This window comes from Struthio camelus, chromosome 3 (genome assembly GCF_040807025.1).
Source record: "Struthio camelus isolate bStrCam1 chromosome 3, bStrCam1.hap1, whole genome shotgun sequence".
Taxonomy (NCBI): domain Eukaryota; kingdom Metazoa; phylum Chordata; class Aves; order Struthioniformes; family Struthionidae; genus Struthio; species Struthio camelus.
The window spans coordinates 84631586-84657252 of NC_090944.1; the positions used below are offsets into that span (position 1 = coordinate 84631586).

Consider the following 25667-nt stretch of genomic DNA (forward strand, 5'->3'; position numbering starts at 1 on the left):
CCAAGGATGGAGACTCCAACCTCTCTGGACAACCTGCTCCAGTGTTCAACCAGCCTTACAGTAAAAAAGCTTTTTCTTGTGCTTAAATTAAAATTCCAGTATTTCAATTTGCGCACATTGCCTCTTGCCCTGCCACTGGGCACCGCTGAGAAGAGTCTGGCCTCATCTTCTTTACATTCCCCTTTCAGATATTTATATACATTGATCAGGTTCCCTCGAGCCTTCTCTTTTCCAGGCTGAACAGCTCCAGCTCTCTCGGCCTGTCCTCATATCAGAGACGCTCCAGGACCTTCATTACCTTTGTGGCCCTCTGCTGGACTCACTCCAGTAAATTCCTGTCTCTTTTGTACTGAGGAGCCCAGAACTGGACCCAGCACTCTAGCTATGTCCTCACCAGGGCTTAGTAGATGGGAGTATGTCTAAGATGATGCCACATGCTCATAGTAAAGAAAAGGAATGAATGAAAGAAGAAGGATGGAAGCAACCTACTGGTTCACTGAGTACTGTTTCTGTTACTGCAGACCAGTATGTTGCACGGTTCTCTTTCACAAACTTGCCAGCATCTACCGTAGAGCTAATTCAATCACTTGCTGGAAAACTGTTCATTTACACAGTTTCTCTTGACAGACTAGGTATTAGAACGCTTCTATATTGTTTTGTGACCAGATTATAACCATTTATTCATACACTAACATGTTTATATTCTGCACAATCCAAGACTTGCACCAAACTCTGTTACTTTTACAAATCCCGGGGCAGGCAACGCTTGGAAGACAGAATAAAAAATGGAAACAGATAAGCAAAGCCCAAAGAGAAAATATTTCTCAGCTCAAACTGTTACATACTCAACTAAGCAACAAAGCTAAGCCCCATGTTAACACACAAATCACATGGACAAATTTAAAAAGTTTTTTATTTTGTTTCCAGACAGGCTAAGTCTGAGCTTCAACAGCTATCCCATTATTTTGTCAAGGATCAGAATCATGCTGATGCCTGTAAATTATTTACCTCAGCCTATTAACCTTTGAAATTACTAAGAAGGAACCTGGAATGTGGAAGGTTTAAAGTAAGTCCATAAAATTAATTTGCTCTAGTGGTGCTCTAAAGAAGAAGGAGTTTAAAAAAAAAAAAAAAAAAAAAGTAGAAGAGATTAAGTAACCACTATCAGCCAGACACTGATGAATTAAAATCCAAAATATTTGGTAAAACAAACACTTATTTCTATCCCTAAAATGTTCCAGCAAGTCCAACACAAAAATCACCACTACAAATTAACCAGCTCCTGTCTCTGCATCACCTAACCAAAATATTTTAAGTGTTTCGTATTGTTACTAAGTAATAGTCAGGAATATCAAGAAGGCATGTCTGTGTCTTGAGACAATGAATAATACATTTCTCAGTCACATCCCTTTACTGGCCAAGGAAAAGTACCACTGGGGGAGAAAGAACCCTTGTGCAGAAAAAATGTGATCCTAAACAAAGCTTTGAACACTCGGTCTATGCAGAAATTACTGTTCTTTCTCTAGAGGCAAGAAGTAACACATTCATACAAGTGTGCTTTATCCAATTCATGTATTTAGTGAGACTTTCCTTATAATGAGGAAAGAATAAAAGAGAAATTGGAGTAAAGTATTACGGATGTCCCTTCTTATGGCTTCTGGCAAAGACAAGAATTTTTCTTTGTCATTTGTTCAGAATAGCTGTAGGTCTAGACAGAGCTAGTCCTATATCCTAATTAAGCTCCCATTTCCTTCCTTGGCTTAGTCATTAATTAGACCCCAAAGTTGAACGCCCTCCATGATTAACTGCTTTGAGAGTACATAAATTCTGTTCTCACAATTGCAGAATAAATATCTGGAATGCACTGAAACAGGTATTTATGCAATCAAACAAGTCACTGAGCATCTAATCAGTGTGAGCCCACAGACGACATCTCATTTCACTGCAGCAGCCTTCTCTCATCAGGACATACCATTCCAAACTGGCGGCCCCAGAACAGACAAACAAGATATAGAAACAGAACAGTCAAAAGCAGAGCAAACAAGGTTCACTGAAGTGCATCAAGACTTTTGCAGATCCTGAACCAAGAGGTTTCAGGAGATAAAGAATTGTGTGTACACATACCTTGTGCTTTTATTATTTCATTACCAACTTCCGTTAGGACTGTGATGAAACCAGAACAAATATGGAGTTTGAATACTGCCACTCTAATACTGGAAAGGTTTTCTGAGGGCATATGAAATTTGAATAGAGACATCACCTTTACCTACATAGAAATTGGTTACACAGAAAGAAAAATCACCTAACGAAAGCAAGTAATTACAAGTCAGATAATTGCAGCTGCCTCCAGCAACACCTCAGATGTAAGAGACACAATCCTTTCCTGGGTACATTTTCTGAATTTGTTCTGACACATCTTCCCAAATTTTAAAGTTGCATGCCATGTAGGCTCAGGATTCACAGTCCTTGACTGCTCAGCTGAGGCAAGCAAAGAATTTAAAGCCCCCCACTTTCCACTTCGTCCTTTGCCAAAGGCTAATGTTCCTGCAACATAGCAGGTGGTGTCTATGCCTCAATGACTGAGGTCTGCAGCCTGAATACTGGTAGCTTGAATATCAAAATTAATGACAGTAATCAACAGTGAAAGCAAGACAAATGAGGGTGCGAGTATACATGGGCTGAAAAAGCAGTTACATAAGTTTACGGAGTTAAAAGTCCACAAAAAGGTGGATAATTTCTGGCTGAAGAAATCCCCGTACTGTGAACCACAGCAAAGTAAGGTACGTTAGAGGAAGCGACACTGGAGACCTGGTATCTAGCTGTGGATACTATCAAAGGCTTCACGCTGGGCTACACAGACCTTTTATCTGACCCAGTGCTGCTCTGCTTCTGGGACCTTCTTTGCTCAGGCACCAAAACTAAATCCAACAGGAACTGTTAATCAGAACATACATTTTGAAGAGATTTAAGTAGCATAAACAGTTCATCAGACCAATTTCAAAGTTAAAACAGCTAACACAGATTATCTTGAGACTACTTCAGTAAACAGTGGTCAAGATCCTTTAAAATTAGACCTGCATAGCAATTTTGATTTGACTAGATAGTAACGTTTTAAACGCTGCTTAGTAATTTCTCCCTGTACAGGCCTTTGTGTCTTGAATAGTCTATAATGAAAACTAGCTTGCATCAAAAGAAAAAACATTGTGAGATTTGGTCTGAAAAAGTTTTACCACCAAAGGGCAAAAGTCAGTATCTAAGAGCGGATGTACGCTACTAAGTTTTGCTGGCACAACTACATTATCTTGGTATGTGAAAATTTTGCACGGACATCACTATTCAACAAAACCTCTGGCATAGCCACAGCTGTGTCAAGAAGAAAGCACTTTTGCTGGCTTAATTCATGTATTCTGGGCAAAAGAGCATAACCACATGCAAATCAATTCTTTCTCCCAGTAGAGAAGGGAGGCTATACAGCAGAGCAACAGAAGAACACAAAATACAATCTCTGTAGCTGACAAAAGCATGAAATGTAATAGTAAACTTGATTAATTTCTCAATGTAAAGGTTTATACAGGAACTTCAGAGCATTTGACCTGAGGTACTTTAGAAACAAAAATATTTACACTTTTTCAGTGTAGTATTGGACTAAAATCACTCAAACAGCACTTAAATAAACAAAAAGCCATTGGACAGTATCACCATTGCTAGGTCACACATGCTTTTCTAATACAGTGGGAGAAGTTTCTTCAGAAGCTTTTACCTACCTGCCCTCTCCCTCCGAAAGGGAAAGTAATTGCTAGTAGCATTAAACAATGGTTCTTAACCATAAGCAGCTAATACTGAATAAGTATTTCCAGTAGACCTCCCAAAACAAATATACGATACAAGCACATCTAAAGCAAGCACTGTGCTTAAAGACATGGTTAAAAATCACATCTTAGACTAAGATAGGAGATTAGTACCTTATCTGCACATCTCTGGCTCTACCTAGAGCCAGCCAGAGGCTACAATCTCTTCAGACCTGCTGATAAATACCCCCAAGTATCGACCAGCTCTGCTGAGGATGAACCAGATTATTCAGGCATACGTGAGTAGGTTGCAAAGAGTCTGGATTAATGTTTCTTTGTTTGGAGGTGAAGGGTCAAAAAGGGAGGGAAAGGACAAGGGATAAAGCACAGATACAATCCTAGAAACATACCAAAAAGACCAGCTGTCCATCAAAGAAAAGAGAAATACCTTTATGTGTCTTCCTAATGGGTCAAGAGAGACAGCAATAACAGGTCAGAGAACCTTGACTAAACACATGATATAGTTGTCCTGAATTAGGCAATGCATACTGTTGCTTACTGCTCTCACCAAGGTTTCTCCTCCTGCCTAAACTAATGAGGGCAGTACAATGAATGAGGAGCACTCTGCATCTTCTTTAGTTCACCAGAAAGCAGGGGTGTTTTTTGTTGTTTTTTGTTTTAATTCCACCCACAAATTCACAGCAATGTGAAGCTGTGCTGACACAAAGATGTGCATACTGGGAAAAAATTAGGTATGCTAAACTGGCAGGGGACAGTTGGCACTTCTGCCTTCAAAATGAAGTGGAGAGGAAGATGTGACATTCAAGAACAGAGCTAGTCCCCGACTGCTTAATAATTACAGAATCACAGAGTGGTTGAGGTTGAAAGGGACCTCTGGAGATCATCTAGTCCAACCTCCCTGCTCAAGCAGGGTCATCTGGAGCACTTTGCCCAGGATTGTGTCCAGATGCCTTGGGAATCCATCCAAGGATGGAGACTCCACAACCTCTCTGGGAAACCTGTGCCAGTGCTCTGTCACCCTCACAGTGAAGAAGTTTTTCCTCATCTTCAGATGCAACTGCCTGTGGTTCAGTTTCTGCTCGTTGCCTCTTGTCCTGTCGCTGGGCACCACGGAGAAGAGACTAGCCTCATCCTCTCGACAACCTCCCTTCAGATACTTGTACACGTTGATCAGATCCCCTCTCAGTCTTCTCTTCTCCAGCCTCAACAGGCCCAGCTCTCGCAGCCTTTCTTCACAGGAGAGATGCTCCAGTCCCCTCTTCCTCTTTGTAGCCCTCCGCTGGACTCTCTCCAGTAGGGCCATGCCTCTCTTGCACTGGGGAGCCCACAGCTGGACACAGTACTCCCAGGTGAGGCCTCCCCAGGGCTGAGGAGAGGGGCAGCATCACCTCCCTCCACCTGCTGGCAACACTCTGCCTAATGCACCCCAGGAGACCATTGGCCTTCTTGGCCACAAGGCCACACTGCTGGCTCATGCTCAACTCGTTGTCCACCAGCACTCCCAGGTCCTTCTCTGTAGAGCTGCTTTCCAGCAGGTCAGCCCCCAGCCTGTCCTGGGGCATGGGGTTATTCCTCCCCAGGTACAGGACCCTGCCCTTGCCTTTGTTGAACTTCAGGAGGTGCCTCTCCGCCCAGCTCTCCAGCCTGTCCAGGTCCCTCTGAATGGCAGCACAGCCTTCTGGTGTATCAGCCACTCCTCCCAGTTTAGTATCATCAGTAAACTTGCCTGATACTTACACCACTAACAATGTAATCATACCTGTAATTCAGCCAAATTCCATTTTCTACCTCTACAGCTCTTTTAAATTGGCCCTCTTTACCACACAGTAACTTCTTAAACTATCATGTTACGAATACCTTAAACATCTTAATATTAAACAGCCAAAACCAAGATTTCTCTTCAGCTGTTTGTTACTTTGGACAACAGTCCCAAAAGGAAATCATAAAATCACATAGATTTTAAAAAACAAAATCTCTCTGGTCTATAACAATGGCATAAAAAGTTTAACTCACATAACGCTGATGAGATCTTTACATTTGAACATCTCTCTAATTTGATGTTCCCTACCATTTGTAGTTTTCCACATTGCTGCTTCTATTCTAAGGCTACTCTTTAAATACATAATATTTTGTGAGCCCTAATATACAAACAAAGCTGTCGGACAGAAAAGAATATAAAATTTAATAATCTGGAAGAAGCAAGGAACTGGGAAACAGTATTAACAATACATGGAAGAACACATGAACTCATGCACAAGGCTGGCTGAAATACCACAAAGCAAGCTGCAATATTCTGTGCATATTTCAAATTCTCCAGTGCTAACACATGACCAACCTGTGACAGAAGGAGGATGAGTTACAAAATCCAAGTATTCATGAAACCTACCACATCAAAGTCAAAAGGAAGGAATTCCTGCAACTGCACTTTTAGTTTACAAGGTGACCTTAGCAGGACCAAAAGCACTTTAAATATCACAGTCACCTACCTGCTATTTGCTCAAATAGCATGAGGAACATTAAGATCATCATTGTTCAACATTTCTGGAAAGGAGAATTTATGTTTGAAGGATAACTGAGATGGCCAGAAGCTAAAAAGTCTTTCCTTTTTTTATACAGTTATGCTACTAACCACTGCTATAAGTCCCCCTCAAAATTACATGGCTCAGTTTACAAGGGCTTGGAGAATGCTAAAAAGGCAATATGGGCTGGAATAAGGCTTCCTGGAACTATCCTACAGCATCTTTTCAGTCCAACTGCAGGCTGACATAACTGGCTTCACAAAGACTTTTGCAGACCTCTGTTTATTCAAATATAGAAGCCTCAGATTTTTAGGGTAACAGGCAAAAACTCAGTGAAAAGAAAGAATGTAAGGAGGGATCACCAGAGTGTTGAAGAGAACACTGCCAGGAAGGCTAGGAGAAAGAAGACAACATCAAGATTTTTTGCTCTCAATAGAATTAGTGTGACTAAGCACTGACTTAACCTATTATACTGGTTTGAATTTTGGTATACTTAATTACAGCCTTCTACATGCAGGAGGCTTGTCTACAGTATACTCTCCTGCAGAGAGAAGTATACAATGAAAAAAAATTGCCAAAAAATAAACAACTGACAACTCAGAAGCTTCAGCCTTGCCTATAATCAGAGTCACATTTCTCCAGTCTTTCTATTCACACCATGATGCTCCATTATAATTCCTCAAGTCTCTACACAGCCGTAGGAAGAAAAGAATTACAAAGGGTGACTATTAACCTCTTGCCCTTCAAATGGAGGATGTAATTTGGGTTCAATAAGGGAGCATTAGAAGATGACACAGAACTCCACCCACCAAGCTGCAGTACCTGCACCTTCTGGCAATTATTATGGAAAAGTTGAAGGTCTTCCAAAAAGAATAAATTTCTACCTTTTATTCCATACCCACTAGCAGTGAGGACAAAAAGTCATACAACAGAGCAGTATATTAGCAGTATGGGAGTGTATGCACACATTATTTACAAAAGGTTAAGGGGGAGCAAAAGTGAAGTATGACGTTCACGTTTAGATGACCATGTATTCTCCAATCTTCTGACTAAAATTCATCATCTGGCTTCTGGAATACGTCAGCCTCCAAATCACAGAACAGCAGCAAGGAATTAAGACAGATGTGGGGAACAGACACAAATTAAGACACAAAACCTTACACAGTTAAGATAGAAATACATAAATGTCATATTACTCCAATATCAAAAAGGAGTAAAGGAAATAAGGGCCTGCAAAATTTAAGTTATTTATCAAAGCACTTCAAAGTACTTCAACATAAGATAAAGGAAAGGAAAGAGACGAAGCCAAAAAAATCTGCCCCCTCTAAAACACACTCCATCAAGCTAGTGGTAATGTCATATTTGAGGACAGTTAAGAAAACCATCAATTAATCACATCAGGGAGCTATCTCTCCCCAAAAATTTATTTGACAACAGAACTTCACATTTTGACTTTCTCCATCACATATTTGGTATATGTTTATCACAAAGATGAAGGCTCAAGAATTCACTTACGCTGGCAGCAAAACACTACAGAAGAATGAATGTACAAAGATGTAGAAACAAGGAAAAAAGCTTCCATTATATATACATACACACACACACATATATATATAAATATATACAGGTAACACTTCCATTGTAAAACAATCAGTAATAATATAAGTCAACTAGTTGATCTAGTTGCCCCAAAAGCCACTAAGCCCTACTGTTTTAAGGAAGAACTAAGCCAATAGAACTTTTCCAAGGAAACCTACTGCTCTCTGAGCTGCCTGAGCTGTTGTACCGAAACTTCTGCTAACACTAGTATCATCTTTGTTGCGCTCCCACGGACTACACTATGAAAAGTGATTCATAGTGCAACATCCAATTAGTAACTGAACTAGGATGAGCAGCTGAAGCAGGACTGGATGCTAAACTACTGAGGTGATGAAGAAAATGTCTTTTTCTCAAATCCTCCAGACATCGATAATGTGTGTTACGTAATACAGAAGGATATGCTTTTTAAATGGCTAGAGTGAATTTTTTTAGACTAGCCAAACCGTCTCCTACCTTACAGATGAAGAGCGCTGTAATGCTCTCAAAACAATGGCTAGTTATTTACTGGTGAAGACTCTGCTGTGTATAATGTTCAAGGATATTCTCTAGGATAATGTCATTATTAGAATACAAAAATTTTGCCAACATGACCTGACCCGCTCCCTGTCTCCCCGGAATGTGCTATTTTTTCAGGTATGCAGGCTTGTGCGTGCTGCAGTAGGGACTGGAAACCGGGAGTGAGAAGGAATAAGGAATGCCATGTTGGGACTTTAGCAAGAAGGGTTAGAAAACATCTATTTCTTCTGTACATGCTTACTGTATAGCAGTCCTACTGCTCCTGCAGGCTACTTCGGTGAAGCTGTTAAAAAACATTTTTGAATTCCTTTCAGATCTACTTAAATCAGGTTCATTTCAGAGCAAGAGCCCATTTTTATCAGATGGAAATTTTCAGACCTTGGGTTTTTAAGCTCAGGCACTTTGCTGAGGGTTGACTGCACACATTAGCAGAGTAAAAAAAGACAGCTTTTCTGAAGTTAAAAAAAAAAACATAAGAACAACTGTATTTAAAGATTTTTATTTAAATAAGCTCTTTAATTCTCACTGACTTTCTAATTCCCTAAATCCCTTACAGGACAAACTCCTAAAATACCTTCTGCTATCAAGATAAACCAAATGAGCACAGCCTGCTTAAAAATTCACTATTTCTATGCAAGCAAAAGTTGTTGCTACAGAGTCAATCAAAAGCTAATACAAAAAAAGGTTTCTCCATGCACATACACATCTCAACCGTATATACATACTCCACAACAACAACTCTGCAAGACCAGCAGCATGAAATATAGTTTACATTGTGAACAGGAACAGGAGTTAAGCCTAAAACGGAAAAGAAGATTTCTGCTTTAATTCACCTGAACGTACAAGGCCTGTGATAATCTGACCCAGATACTATTCAGATGCACTGCCCTGGGATCAACACTCCCTACATTTCCCTTCATGCTTTATTCAACTCCTGCTAGAGGTATCATCTATAGTTGGCTAGTAAGCTTGCAAGTAACCTGGAAAAAAAGGTTACAAGTTGTGGTTTTGTCTCCTTTCTCTGCACTTTTTCCTAATGTTTACTTTGTAAATTTTAAACCTTTGGGTCTTATCTGGAAAGAGACACTAGGTTTTTTGGGACGGGGAAGGGGGGATTCTAGCTTTACTGATCAGCCCACTTTCTGTCAGGTCTAGCACACCACTTTTTATAGCCAGTCTCCTTTAAGATGATCTCCTCTCCTCCTTTTTGCCATTTCTTTTCATCCCTACATCACAGTTCAAGCTGCTACACTGCAAACCAGATGACCAAAATTAGCTTCAAAATGTTACAATATATTAACATAGCTGCAGATAAGGTCTTAAGATGTCACTGGAAAAGAGAAGCATAGATCCTTTTGCATTCAGAACAAGATATGGGTGCTTCAGAGAGTAACTGGGGTTTGAGACTCTTCTGCCCTGCCTGCTTCCTCCCGACTCCAAAAGCCACAGGCACCCAGCACATCGCAAACACTGTCACAACCCACACTGATGCCTCTATGAAGTCCTGACTAACCTGCGCTGCCTTGCTTTGGCTGCTTCATTTCTTCACACCAGTGGTTTGAGTTCAGTTCCTAGGTCTCCAGTCTAAAAGCCACAGCTGACTTTTATACTGTGTATTTAATATAAATACTATAAAAATTCTTTACAAACTATGTTGGAAAAAACTCCATTTACCACTAAAATGCAAAAAGATACATTTTCATGGTAGCTCTAATCTACCTAGAAGAAGAACAGCTATGATTACCTTGTGTGCCAAAAGGTTAAATGTCTAAAAAGGATTTTACTCCCTGTGTTTACTACAGGCATGAGGCAAAGCTGCTCTTAGCCCTCTGTACAGCAGAAGAGGCAGAATGATCAGAGGCAAAGGTCAAATTCAAGCAGCACTTACGTATTTTAGCTGGTCAAGTTATATTCCCACAGAGACCATCTGCAAGCCAAACTATAACCCGCCCTCACCCCTCAAACCAAACCACACTGCACCTGCCCTGCTGCAAGTTGAGTGGTAAAGTCAGTGGTGACTGTACTAACTACCATAAGGATTCCTTACTGAAGTTAATGCAGAAAAGTGTTCCCTTATAGCTCAGGGCAGAATATCAGATAAGATAGCAAGCTAATTTAGCAGGCCATTTTAAAAAAAAAGAAAAAAAATCAGCATAACTTCTGACAACAAAACTCTTGAAGGTATTTTTACTGCTATGGACTTTAAAAAAAAAAAAACACAGATTCACAATGGATGCTCTATGTGCAAGGAAAGCATATAGTATTGCACACAATCATTCATATAAATCATTTGATCCTAACCGAATTAAATAAGATTGTTTTCTAATATGCATTCATTGCTAAAATGATACATCTCAGACCGGCAACATTTGTTGTGCTGCCAGCAAAATTTTAAGTTTATCTTTTAATCATAAAAAACAATAAAGAGTTAAAGCAGGCATGTTTTTCTCCTTAGTTATTAAGTCTTTCAAATACCAAAATATTTTCAATAGCAGGTTAGTTCCATGTTGAAATGGGAAAATACACTGTTTTATTACTTTCAATAATATACTGTTTGATTATTTTCAAGACAGCAATGAATATATACTAGAATTAACTAAAAATGCACAAGGTATATTCCAAATGGTTTAATCCTGTCTATGTATCAGCATTTGCAACTCATACTGCTCACATTAACTTCGATATAATTAGTGTTGTCTACAGGTCAAAAGAAAAAGGAGGAGAAAGTATATTCACTTCCATTTAACAGTCCATCTCGTTTACTGCTTACTACAGCAAAATATACCATCAGTAAGTCATCATTCGATAATGAAGTTTATTAATAACATTTCCTCTCATATTTCTTAAACTGTCAAGTGACTTTTGTTAGTATGGGAGACTCCGTATGCACGCAAGATTGCTAAATGAAAGGTTGAGGCATGTCCCTACAGGAAAATTATCTGTGTAACCCACATTTGATTGTATGTATTTATTTTTTTAAAGGTACTAGAGTTTCTGTAGATTAGATAAAGAAGGCTCACATGAAATGTTAAGATAACAGTTAAGGGAATGATGAGACATCAAGTGACTGCATTTTACTTTTTACAAGTTCTAAGAACTCCACTACATAATCGTCAGCCTCAAACACTTTATTGTGAGCAGGCTGAAGCTTAAAACATATACATTGAAAGGAAAGTTGCAACAAGAATTGAGACACATGATATTTAAATGTATGATCAAACAATTTAAAATCTTTATTACAGAAAAAGCAGAGAAAAGAAAACATAATTAAATATTTGAAAACTAATCAATATAATTAAATAAAATCTATGTTTATATTTCAGGAACTAGAAAGACTGTAATCTTATTTAGTCGCTTCCTGGGTAGGACTGGGGAAGCAGCAACTAACCTTGTCTGTAGAAAACTGTATGCCTGACAGAAGTTTGACAAAATGCTGTATATGGACTGTCTGTATGAGCGATAATGTAGCTTAGAGAGTCCTCTATTTAGAAGGGATCTACTGTTCCACTTTCAAGAACTACGGATTTTATTATCTCTCCACTACCTTAAATGCAGCAGCGGAAATATTTGTTTTCCTTATACATAAAAAGACTATGGTCACAGAGGCCAAATAAACATTGATTTTATTATAGCTGAGCTTAAAGCAGAAGCTAATTTCAATGGTCTGCACAAAGTGTTTTGTAAATTGCTTTCAAATTATCGTATTTTACAATGTATTAAACCTGATAAGAACCTTTCAAAATAAGCTGAAGCTTAAATGATTGAGCTCTGCAGTTCTAATAGGGGGAAAGGTGTATCTGAGAGGAAGAAGAAAAGTGGCATTTAAAGGCTACATCATTTCACCAGTCCATCTGACAAAGCATGATTCTCCGTTTCTGCTTGCGGAAGGTGGTCCTGAGGTGTTTGTTCAGATGTCAGACACTCAGACTCAGTCCCACAAAAGCACTTGAGCTGGAACGAGCCACCAGCACTAGAGGTAACAGATGGGGTACATGACCTGCCTAGTCAGCACACGCTATGTGTTTACGAAGCGAGTTAGAAGTGCAGAGAGAGACAGACAGACAGAGAAGCACAGAAAGAGAGAGGGGACAAAGAGGTGCAGAGAGACGAATAATCGTCCTCGTTTTAGACAGTTTACTAGAACAACAGGAAATACATGATCTTTTACTAACATGTTCACAATTCAAATATCTGCCCAGCCCACTTCCTATTCCAGGCATAAAATTTAACATTGCACCTACAATGTTAGAAATTAGTATGTCTCAGGCCCTAACTTCAAGTCAAGTCAGATCCAGAACAGTTAAGCCAGGCTGGACAATATTTCACCTCAGTAAAAAAGGAGATATATTTCATAGCTGCAGCAGGAAATCTATGCTTTAGCAAAACTTAGCAAGATAGTTACAACCATTCTGGTAGCATCTGTACAAATGATGCTAAATGCTCTTTTAACTGCCAAGCAGAACAAACTTGTTAGTGAATACTAACAAGTAGGTTTGATGCTAGGTTTGATCAGGGTAGACACAAGTGAAAAAAACTAGGATGTCAGCCTTACAAAATGAATTACTACCATTGAACAAATTAATCTGAGAAACTTAATCTTTCTCAAGCTAAATAACGCGTTCCCCAGCTACTTATCTCATTTATCATACAGAAATTACATTATTCAAATGGCTTTCCCCTAACTCAACCAAATCAGCTTAGATATACAGAAAAATTGAAGTTTCAATAACTGATTTTTTTCAGAAGACAAACCAAAGGTTAAAAAAAAAAATACATGGCAGTATACACCTACCATTATTTATAATACATGAAGCAGAGGGGTGTGAGGAGTCCTGATTCCACCCCACAAAGACCATCTAAGAATTTTTAAAGAAAATTCCCTTTCATCATTTACTTTGCTGCTTTTCTGAATGTTCAGATAAAAATTCACCTCAGCACATACTAACTGTGAAACTACAATGCAACTCCATCCCCCATGAAACAACTGCATTTTTTACCTCCTGGAAGGATCAACTAGGGAACTACTCCAACTCACTTTCTCAGTCACTTGCTTAGGGAAGATTACAATGTGCTCCATACAGACGCCATATAAATTAGTTCACATAACAGACCACATTCCTGCCAATTCCTGTCCTATTCATAAGGGACTAGAACAGGAAGCATATGGCACCCTCAAGTTAAGGGTCAGAACATTTCAGTGAAAACATAATAGTGAACCGACATCACATTATTCACCCGCTAGAGAAAATGCAGTTTCTCCACATGGCAAAAGTGAGTCACAGACACCGCTGTATGCAACACAATGCAAAGGGGCACAGTTTACTTCCAAAAAACAAAAAACACACAAAAACAAAACCAAAAGCAAAGAACATCCTCCATACCAAAACCCTGCTATGTACAAAAATTACTCTACTATAAGACTTTTTCAGTACTTGTATTTAATAATATACTACACATTGAGAGAGGAAACAGTTAGGAGGAAAAAAAGTAACGCAGAACCTTAACCACAGTTCGTGGGAAGGCTCAAAGGGTAACTATGCAATGAGAAAACTATCTGTTCTTGTGCATTTCATCTAAAACTATGCTATTTCAAAACAGACTCATCATCACCTGCTGCCAAAAGGGAAACATACATTTTTGTGTGTTGTTAAGTGCCAGAGCTGTTTCAAAAAGCACATTTGAAACTGATACTCCAAGCACAGCTCTACTAAGCAAATCAGCCGACTCAGGGCTTCACAATTGCTTACAAGAACACAAACAATATATTTATTTTTATAATAGCTTTTTGCCTCATGACAAAATAACTCCAACCTGCTTTCACTGCATATATCTTGTGGGAACAGATAAATTACTTCCCACCTGAAAGGAAGTTTTTAATTTATAGTCTAATGTTCCTGGTATTTCCAAAGCAAGGCTATCTGAGCTAGAAGGAAATGCTAATACAAGCTAAATGCACAAATTCAAAAGAGACGTTGTTAAAATATTAGTTTGCAAAATGCCTCATGTCACTATCATTATTTCCTATTGCTATAAAAAATAGCAATAATTTTAATCAATTGAGAGGGGAATTTTGTACAATAATCTGCTTGCAATACAATGTGAATTGCTTTGTTTTGCTTCTGCTGAAAATTACGTGAAAAATTAGCAAAATAAATAAGCAGTGGTATACTGCTAAGATGCCAACAAAGATTATTCGATTACCGTAGAGCGCCTAATTGGCTTCAAGAGTTGGCATTTTATAGAAACAGTGCTGTAAGGGCAGCCCCTTTCAGAAGGTTTCATATAACTGACATCTTTTTCTAGTCCCTTAAAGCACGGTAAGGAACATCCCCTCAAGCGACATGGTGACATCCATCTGAACAATCAGGCAATTAAGGGAGAAAGAAATCAAAAAAAAGAAAAGCACACACACAAATCAAGTCAAATACTGCTATGCTTGCTATGCTGGAAAGGTTTTGCCTGGAAGAACAGAGTCATTCCCACAGCATGGGAGTGCCCTCAAAAAGCAGATCATAGTCCTACAGTTTATGATAAGTTAGGAACATTATAATGCAGGGAATTTCATAGAAAAACCCTGCCACTTGCTTAAAAGCACTTCTATTGTGGCTGATATATTGCAATCTTTTTTTTCTAAACAGAGAGCTCTCAGCTCAGAGAGAATTAAACAGGACTTAAGAATTGGCCATTAAGTGCTATCTGCACATGCATATAAAGCACTTGAACAAGCAAGTAGCTGCAACTTACCTAGGAAAATTTATATATTAGCCTGGCCCCAATTTTAACAGGCACCCTTACAATAAATCATCCACACACAAACAAATATCACAGCCTTAGCTGTGTACACCCACTGACACTTACCTACTAGAAATACCTGAAGGACTGAAAAGGAAAGGCTCAGAAGGATACACCTCCTGTTATTCCACAGACAAACTTTTTAAAGGTTTCACAACCCTAATGTTCATCAATTAATTGTATGGTTGGTTAAAACACTTACTTTCCTCTCCCAAGATTAAGTTCCCCTAAAAAACAAACTTCTACAAAAGAAGAAGAAAATCCCAGAAATAGTTCTCAAAAAGAAACAACATACACCACAGATCAAATGTTTCTTCTGAACATGTGCCCAGGTTAAAAACAAAAATAGAAAATAACACACAAAAAAAAGCATACTGACATTTTCCTAGTTCCAACCTTCTAAAAAGAGAGTCAACTAAAATAAGTTGCATCTCACCAGCAGGCTGAACGCATGCTAGAGATTCTGAACAACATCAAATGGCTCTCTGACCTGTACTTTTAGTGAAAACTGCAAACTCATTGACAAAAGCAAATCCATTAATGGTAATGAGTTTTCTTGACATTTTTCTCAACTTTAACCGTTTGGATTGGCCCTTAAAGGAAAAGTTTCTGATCTTATATAAACTGGCATATCTCCAAATCCACCTCAGCGTTACCAGAAGCAAGCATAAGTAAGACTAGAGTCTCAGCGCATCATTTTGTTCTATTTAAAATTAGTAATTCTGCTTCTAAGGCTTAAGTGAATTGTTGTCTTGCTCTATAAACCTATACTCAGACTATAGCTTTTTCAAAAAAAAAAATAATAATAATAAATCTACTGATCAGTAGGTTCTGCATCAATGAAGCCCTGACACCAATTCACAAAATAATCAGTCCCTATTTGTCAATTACTGTGTCTCTAAGGCATATTCACAAGTATTCAGAATCTTCAAATCCTGTTCATCATGCCAATCTAGCTTATCTGGCCCTGGCCATCATGAAGCAGATGAATATTGAGCCCATGAAATTTCAACCAGGGTGAGTAGGAAGGGACGGAATGAAGAAAAGGAAAGAGAAACATTCCCAATTTCTTCTTCCTCAAAGCCCCACAAAAATTCTTTCCAAATTACAGGAAATATTGCTCCCAGGACATTCCAAACTTAGAACAGATACACACACACACACACACACACACACACACCCCTCCTTTCCCCAGTTTTGACTCAAAAGAAAAATCCCACCATGATCATATGCTGTACTGTAAGGGGGGCTGGAACTGTTATAAGTATGTACATCCAACAGTCTCAGGAAGTATAGTAAGCAGAACTGCAGAGAATAAATACAATTAAATATTGAAATCACTGACGTGATGTACAGTTTCAGAGAAGTAGGGACATTAAGGCTTCCAATGCTGTCATATCATGTTTCCATTGTTTAAGAACCTATTCTTAGAAAGGGAGAAAAAAATGAAGAAGTAGGCAGAATCACTGTGGAGGAAAAAAAATAATACCCTTTATGTAAAAAGGAAACCCACGACAAAAGCACTACCAAGTGCCTCTTGTAGATGTTAAACAGCCACAATTAGTACAGAGCTCGCAATGGAGGAGTGCCACAAAAAACAGACTGCAAACGGTCTCTCCTTCGGACTGTTTCTTACCACGTCTTTGACAACCTGTTGCTATTAGGTTCGGCAAACTTGAATCAAGTTAATAAAAGCAGTTTGCATCAGGTATAGAAGACAAAAACAGACGCACATGGTTAGATCCCTTTATCCATCATAGCCTTGAAAACATATTTAAACATGCACTCACCCGGTGGAGGATAACAAGTCTGTGTGACAGTATTCCAAGGCATAGCAAGCTTGTGCTTTTTCCATACAGCTTTTTTGGCTGTTTGAACATTCATGACCAAGCTTACTGTTCAGAAACAGGAAAATGAAGATGTAGAGGAAGTACACACTAATACCCACACAAGAAGTGCATGCTGGGATTTGAGGGGGAGGGAAGCATTGGTTTTCCTCAGAGAGTTTGACATATTCAGCCATAGAGTGACTGACAAACCAGTCAGGAAACAAACTTTTTACAGTTAAAGACTGTAAATAAACAACAATAGACTTAAGGCTAATTAACAGTTTCAAAAAAAAAAAAAGAAAAGAAAGAAAAATGCACAGATGACTATTTCACTTCGCTTTCTCCATCTTTATGAAAATTGAGTGCTTCTAGGCTTTCAAAGCATTCACAAGTTTCTATGTACAGAAAGTAGGAAATACATTAGCAATTTTCCTGTGCATTTAACAGTAACTCTGCAAAAAGCTTATAATATTACTGCAACACTTTTTCTACGCATTTGACAGAACATCAATCCTGGTAAGTATCCACATCTTTTACTGGTATTTTAACAAAGCACATGGAAATTGTAATGCAAGGTTTCAGCACAAAAAGCAAGATCTGCAGATAAACCTCTATGCCAATGCAACAGTTACAAACTCTGATTCGGTATGCAATTTCCATTGTGCAGTAATTGCAAACAAAACATGCCACAGTACAGTAAGGCAGAAGCTGCATAATGTAAGGGTATGTCAGTTATTTTAGAAGAAGGCCTTTAAACTTCTTTGACCATGATGACAGAAGGCAAAACCAATCCCTCCCCCTTCAATATCCTGTTGTCAACTTTAGAATCAAATTGAGATTTTTTTTAATCCTGTAGTTGTGAAGTGTATGCGATTCAAAATGATCCATTTTAGGATATTAAACTGTATAGATTTCCACTAGTCACAAAAAAAGTAATGCAAGGCAGGAATAAAAATAACATGGAAGTACAAGCATTACAACCAGAGAAGAGTTACATATAGAATTTTTTCAAAAGCAGTAAGACAGGGATGCTATTTGGTTTATCTGTGTTGGCGCACTGTGTTGTAAGGCAACTGTTCTAAATTCTGCTTTTATCTCTTTATGCATATTCAGCTGGGAAAGTTTACTGTGTCACATACCAGATAGACACTGAGGGCAAGGTTGGGGGGGGTGGGGGAGGGGGGAAGAGCTCAAGATAAGATTTTTCTTTTAACCCCTTTCGGTTAGTTGGTCTTACTTTGGATTTTTCTATTTTAACAATTCTTCATAGTTGAAGCCTGAAACATTTGCACAAAAGCGTCTTGTTTCCATGAATAAAGACAGCCATACATACACAGGGCTAAACCAGACATTTGTATCCAAACTTTTCTGTGGCCTGTACAACAAACGAGCAATAGGGAAGGGAAATAAAATATTAAAACCAGGATTCACATAAAGATATTTATGAACAAGCAACAATGATGTATTTTGCAATGGCAAATACAAATCCAAACCTTGTTGGTTCAAGCAATTTACAAGCACACAACAAAAAGATGTTGCCAATTCTAGGGAATATAGAATCAAAATTAGCAGGAGGTCAGGTACATATGCTAAACATTATAAACAGCACCTAAACTCTTTCTTCAGGTCCTAATGAGACTGATTTGCGTTCCTTAAGAGACAGCCCTTCCGCTGATCCAACGTTTCATCTCACCTACCGCACATAGCCCTTGCCTACTGAACAATAAGCCCCATACACAAACACATTAAGACTCTGCTCATCGGATACTTGCCAAGACTAAAGGTTATGTTGTTTAAGTTTCAGGAATTAATTGTTTTGGTACAACACTTTCACCCTTTCCATTCCTTAATAAAGGATGGTGCAGTCAGTAAGAGAAGTTAGAGCAACACTGAGTACCCCTCTGAGCCTTCATTACTCCTGGAATTTCAGTATTAAGGCATGGGGGGGCAGGGAGGGGATGAGGGGAAAACGTTAATTCACCAGAGAGCTTTCACAGAACCTGAACTCTTGAGTTTTTCTTACCAGCAGTAATTCGATAGCACATCTTAGTGAAACTGGTTTCATCCAACACCAAGTTTTACTTCAAAAATCCAACACTTTAATAATAATATACATTGAGAACATTTACTGCTTTATGAAAGATTTTTTTTGAACAAAATAAATTTCTTATTCAGATAGAGGCAGAATTATGGGTATAAGTTAGTTTCACATCAGAACTCATCCATAAAGAAGTTAGCTTTAGAATGGCAGAAATATTTTTTAATAGTGAGGCTTGGGCCTCTGCCATAATCTAATGTATTGGATGTGAAACCCATGTGTTAACCACAAGAACTGATAAGCAAGAGAGAAGTGGTAGCCATGGGGAAAGTAATCCTAGAAGAAGGCAAAAGAGGATTTTCAGTTTTTTAAACAAATGCAAGAGTTCAACATACCATCCATAAAACACTTCATTCATTAGGGGAAGACGGTCTCATTCCTACCACTACTGAATTCAATAGGCGATTTATTTAGCAGCTCTCTGTCTAGAGTATGTGCTTTCTTTTATTCACTCTGGTGTTGACAGCAGTAATGAAATTTTGTACATACCACTGCCTCTATTATAGCTCAACAGCAACTGGCTGCCTGCCCTAGCCTTCTTACCGTCATGTAAGATAAAAAGACCAGCCAAACAGACCAGCTGAAACTACAGTGGAAAAATAAAAGTAGAGTGAAGGCTGAGTAAAAGCCTAGTGAGCAGAAATCATATGTTTTAATATTCACCTGCATACTACAAAGCATGGAGAAGAACAAGGCTAGGGCCAACACAAAACAAAAGTCACTTCAAGTTTTCAGAAGGACTGCAGCTTAAATGGCACCTCAGTTCTTCTAGAAGAACCTGAATTATAAACTTAATACATGAAAACATCATATATCAATAGCTCAGATCATAAAATAGGGAATAGGAAAGTGAGAAAAAGTAGAGGAAAAACAGAAAAACGATTGCATCTGGTCATTTGAAGGTGAGTTCATAAACACATAAGATCACTTCTCTATCCTGGTCCCAGCAGACACGAAGTCAGCACCAGGTCCAAAACGAAATTAAGTTCACAGTTGCAAACAATAATGGGAGTGGAAGGCAACATCCTTTAATTATAAAATCCTCTGTAAACAATACAGTGTTGAATACGATTGGTTTCCATCTCTTCTTTGCTTTCTGGTCCTGGGAGCTTTCCAAGTCCCTTTAATGCCTTGACTCAGTGAAGAGGAAATTGGCTACTTTTTCACCGCCTCCCTTCTTGTAGCCTCATTCCAAGTAGGCCTGGGTTAACCCTTCTCTGAACTTCTACCCATCCAGACAAGTCTGCAAAGAAAGGCTTGTTTTACCGAGGAAGAAAACAAACAAAAAAAAATGTATAAGATTTCTTATAGGAGAAGAACAAGTAGATGTAGAGTTCCTCCATAACCTTCCTCCCCTGTTCGTCATGCTAAAGCCAAGGACTTGTTCCTTCCTAGAGAAGGAGCATGCTCTTCTGCAAGGTTTTTATACTACCTCTCTAGGCCTCCACTTTATAACACTGCTATAATGAGCTTCTAGTTAAGCATTTCTCATGCTGTGTGATATTAATAACCCATAATTTTATTCACAAGGTTTTATTTCACCACAACAACATGACAAGATTTTTTTCACTGGCCCAACAAACACGTTTTGAATTAGCAGATCAAACAATTCTGGAACTTCAGTAAGCAAATAAAAGAGCTTAGAGGACAATGTTAAAGAGAAGGATGCTGAAAAGGCAGCGACAGGAACTGAAACAGAAAGTAATGTTTCAAGTGCCTGTCTAATTTTGGTGGAAATTGGTAATTAATTCAACCCCCTACTCCCAGAAAACCCAGAGCAGCAACAACTTTGGATGGATAACAAAGAACTTCTAGCATCTCTTTCGAAACCTTCTTTCACACAGCAGGTTTGTGTCAGCATGAAACATTCTTTTGAAAAGTGAATTAACAGTATAGTAATAGTTAAGCCTTTGCTACTGTGGGGTGGAGTGGGGGGGAGAAGAACACACATTGTTTCAAGTATTACAGCTATTAGAGCTCTATGGATAACATACAAATATCATCTTAATGCTTGCACAAAAGGCTCAGCATGCAAAGAGTTTTAGTAATACTGTGCTCGACAGATTTGGTTCTATTAAAATAGCACCTATGTGGCTGTGCGGCAGCAACTAACCAACTGACTCATCTGCAAGAGAAATAACAACAGTAATCATAGAAAACAAAATATGACACCTTTCAAGAGTCTCCACAGTTTTAGTTACGCTTTTTCAAAGTTATTCTGTTATATCCAGGGATGGGGGGGAAATATTTCAAATGTAAATAATCAGAAAACTTCTGGAGCACATTAAAATCTTCCAGAAATATGTTAAGTCATGATGAATCCGGGATAGAGAACAGACAGCAGATGCATGGCTCTAACCTACCTTTTTCCTAACATTAGTGTTTTGCATGCTAGGATGTAATACTGATGAACTTTTATTTCCATGGGAGCCCTGCACCTGCTCTCGGCCACTAAGTCGCAGTGCACCCAAATTCCACGGTGCAGGAATAGGAGTAATCACTTCCTCTTTCCTTGTCAAGCCCACTTCCCGGAGGGAAGGATGGGATGGGTCTGTAAGCCATCTGAGCAGCCGTTCTTGCTGGTTTGCTGGCTGTTTACAATTTCAAATATCTAAGCCACTTTAATAGTGCATATTGTTCTGTTGCTGGAGGGACAGACTGAGGAGCCATTCTCAGTCTGACTTCAATCTGACTTCAAGTCTGACTTCATCTGGCTGCAAGCGAAACAGGAGGTGTTCCAACACCTACTGGCAGGACTCCAGAAATAACACTGTTACCACAGAACACGCTCAACAGCCACTCCTGTACAAGCTACTACAGTCAGGTATGCCACCTAAACATGCACCTCCGCTGCCACCTAAACGCTGTACTGCATGCACAAGGAAGTGTCCTGTCATTACCTCCTGCACTGATGTTTCCACTCTTACATAGCTCAGCTTCTTGAAGATCTGCAGTAGGTGTCCAGTGGCAACCAAGAGCAGCCAGCAGAGACACAGCAGTGAGGGCCAGAGGGGGCATCGGGTACCAGGGCAGCAGCACAGACACAGGCTCAGAGCCCAGCCCTACTAGCACTCAGCAGCTTTGGGAACTGCTACAGGACAATGCCCCATCTCCAAAACACTTCTCACTGCACCCTATCCTTTAGGCCAGGGAGCGACCCAAAAACCTGGGAAACAGTAGCTGAGACACTCACATGTATAATAATTAATTTCATTTGTACCTTTTTGTCTCTCATTTCACAAATGAGAGTTTCCTTCTCCAAGAAGAGAAACATCTCAGAATTTATTTTATGAAAAATCCCTATGAAACTGAGCAGAAAGTATCCTTTGATATGCATCTTTTCAGTCTTGAATATACAGGTGGACAAATGGGAACCTTATTGAATGTTATTCTTATTTGCAGTTCTACAGGTTGATTAAAAAAAAATCGATAGAGAAAGGAATTTATTAATATTTTACAGGGTTCTACAACAGTTTCTGTGTTACCTGATAGAGACACTGACACAGCAATGCACTGAATCTTAGAAGTTCAAAGTTAATGGGAATTTTGGCATTTTTCAGTGTTTCACTGAGTAACAGCTACTTGCAAGATCCTGCTGATTTCATTCCTATTAGATTCTATTGAGGCTTCATAGAATATTCCTATAAAAGAAAAAGAAGTCTCTGGGAGTTGCTCATACACTCTGGGGTTTGGGGAGAAAGCAATGTAAAAAAGAGTAACAACATCAAAAGCACTCCAAAGGCTGTATGTTGATATATAAAATACCCAGGGTCCTGAAGGAGACAGATCCTATGCGGAAGGAATCTCTCCCTCCCTCTCCACTAGCTACAGCAGCAAGGTGCTACCTAACTCCCAAATTTAGGTATGACAATATGGGATAAAATATATATGTAGGCACACTCTGAATAGACCTTATTAACAGTTTCCAGTGGACAGGAACAGCCAACCCCTCCCAGCTCTCCCCACTCAAACCAAGCAGGGTTGGCCTCAGGGGAATAGGGGAAGGATGGCACACTAGAAAGTCTAGTGAATCAGTCTGGAACAAGCAAATGGCGCTCCACTAGTCAAAGTGCTCAGGCCTTAGCTAAGGAGCCTCTATCAGCTAAGGCTGCAACTACAGCCTTTATCCTGAAAGCTAAAACCACACACTGTCATCTTCTACTGCTGAAGGAGAAGGGGAAGAAGGGAAGAAAATCACAGGTATATTTATCACAGGTACATTTCAGCAGCAACACAATCACTGGTACAATTAGCAAAGTACCATGAACAACTGCAGCATCAAATATCTAAAAGTCTGTTCAGTACGTCCTGTGACTACGCATAGAAGATCAGAGAGTCCCTACAGTAGGCCATTAACTTCAGCTGGAAGATTCAGAGAAAAAAAATTATTTCTGTGTTGCCACTGAGCTCTGTCACAATATAAGTATACATATTTATTCTGAATCTTTTTAAAATGAGTATTAAGTTTCTCCCACCCAGACAGTCTATATCCATTTCCCACTTACAACAATCTATTTTACTCTTTGCTTTCCAAGAAAAAAAATACACATGGCAAACAGAAGAACAAAATTGTGCAAAGCTCTTTCGTCTTCTATAGGAACCAGTATCAAAGTATTTAGAACTTCCCACAGTCACCCAAGCCGTGGATGGGGAGTTTTGTTAACTAAGAAAATAAGGGTCTACAGAAATGCAGAAAGCAATTAGGCGCCCCTCATGTCTCTATTCCTTCCTTGAACAGCAAGAGTATTATTGCAAAGAGCTCCCTAAACTGAACAGGCTGTTTTTTCTTAGCCCAGAAAGCCAAAAGCCAGCAAGAAACTATCAAAGGCACCACAAAACTATTCAAAAAGTACCTGCACACTATGATTATATAGCTGATTACATGCAGCTCAGGGAGAGCCGTGCTACAAGCAGCTTCTTGTCCATTAGCACATTCTGACAAACACATACGAAAAGTTTGTTTCGTTTGTGCCTAGCAGAGTTAATTTTTTAAGAATAAACACTGCAATTAGAGAGGACAGAGTTAACGTGTCTACATAAACACATCTCCAGTTCAACTTTTCTCTCCCCAAAAGACAGACTTGTCTCAACTATCTACATACCACTTGATTCATTTTCTATCTGCAGATTTCTACCTCTGAAAGAATATCCCTTCCGAAAATAACAAAGGGATTTTCCTGCAGATAAAATGCCTAGTAAACAGCTTCCTCAATTTAGATTTATAGTGCATTTGAGTTTTCATGCTTTACACCTCTACAAGAAGCATACAGAAAGGTTACATGAAATGTTACATTTGATTCGTTAATTTCTTCTTTAGAACCCATGAGGCACACCAGAGAGAGAGAGAGAGAGACAAACTTTTTTCTCAATCCAAAATGTTCTCAGTTTTTATATATGTGTGTATATACACACAAACACACCCCTCTAAACTGTATCTGGTTGCTAATTTTATTTTATACACACATATACACACACACACACATATATATAGACACATGCATATAAAAATAAATCTAGCAACCAAATAAGGTTTCCAAGCACACCAGGTTTCCAATGGAAGTCAAAGAATAGGTTAGTTTACAGAGAAGAAAAGAGAATCCTAGAAAAAAACTGTTGTCCAAGAATCACTCCTCCTCTTCAAGCCACAAAGTACCTTTTTATGCTGAGTGGGACTTTAACTACATAGTCTACAATAAACGTATAAGTAAACAATGTGTTCAGGAAGATTCTTTTCTAGTCGGTCTACAGGAAGCTGATGTTCATTTTGTGATTCTCTTCTCATCACAAGGTGAGCAGGATTGATTAACTGAAGAGACAAAGGTATTCTTACACACACACAGTTCCCAACCCATTCAAGTAATTTCCTTAGTTAGTAACTAGCCCAAATCAGCTGAACTGCTGCATTATGCTCTGGAGTCCACTCGCAATACCCTGGAGCACAATTCTGCCAAGAATCCAACTAAAGCATCCCTCTTTCTAAAATAGCACTGCTATTATCAGAGTCAAGAAGTATGCCTACTCAGCTCAGTGAGGAAATATCACACTAGGTTTGAGTGACCCAGTCCAGCTGCAGAGCACAGAGCTTGAGAACAAGAGCACGGATGCACACGCACAGTCCAGGCACCTGGGACCGCACTGCACCCAAACTGATAAGGGCAGGCGCTGCACTGCTCAGATGCTGTTCACTTGCTCCACTTTCAGCACAAATTCACTCTCCTGCATGATGGAGCCTTGCCTGAAAATTTTAAAACCCAGAGAGAACCATCTGAAAGTGTCCCAACCTGCTGCCACAATAAGAGGCTTTCATTTCACAACAGGCTCTTTTCACACACACACACACGTGCACACACCCAAAAATCCACGTGCAAAACATGCTCCATTTCAATCTTCTCTAAGAAAGGCTCTAGGTAACTGAAAATTTACTACACCTTATCTCTCCTGTTAAATTTGTCCCAGTAGTTTAGTCCTCAATGCTAAAAACTTACACACTAATTCAGAACTGCCA

General features: G+C 39.1%; 1 protein-coding gene across 8 annotated transcripts in view; it reads right to left on the reverse strand.

The window, feature by feature from the left end:
• Positions 1-25667, reverse strand: part of UTRN (utrophin) — a 402533-nt gene that overhangs the window by 347248 nt on the left and 29618 nt on the right. For 5 of the 8 annotated variants that reach the window (XM_068938841.1, XM_068938840.1, XM_068938838.1 and 2 more), the window contains exon 1: positions 17026-17161. The exons of the other annotated variants lie outside the window; for them this stretch is intronic. In XM_068938841.1, the coding sequence (XP_068794942.1) occupies positions 17026-17119 (94 nt within the window). In that variant the 5' untranslated portion in view covers positions 17120-17161. Of the gene's footprint in view, positions 1-17025; positions 17162-25667 lie in introns of those variants that run through there. 8 annotated transcript variants of the gene reach the window in all.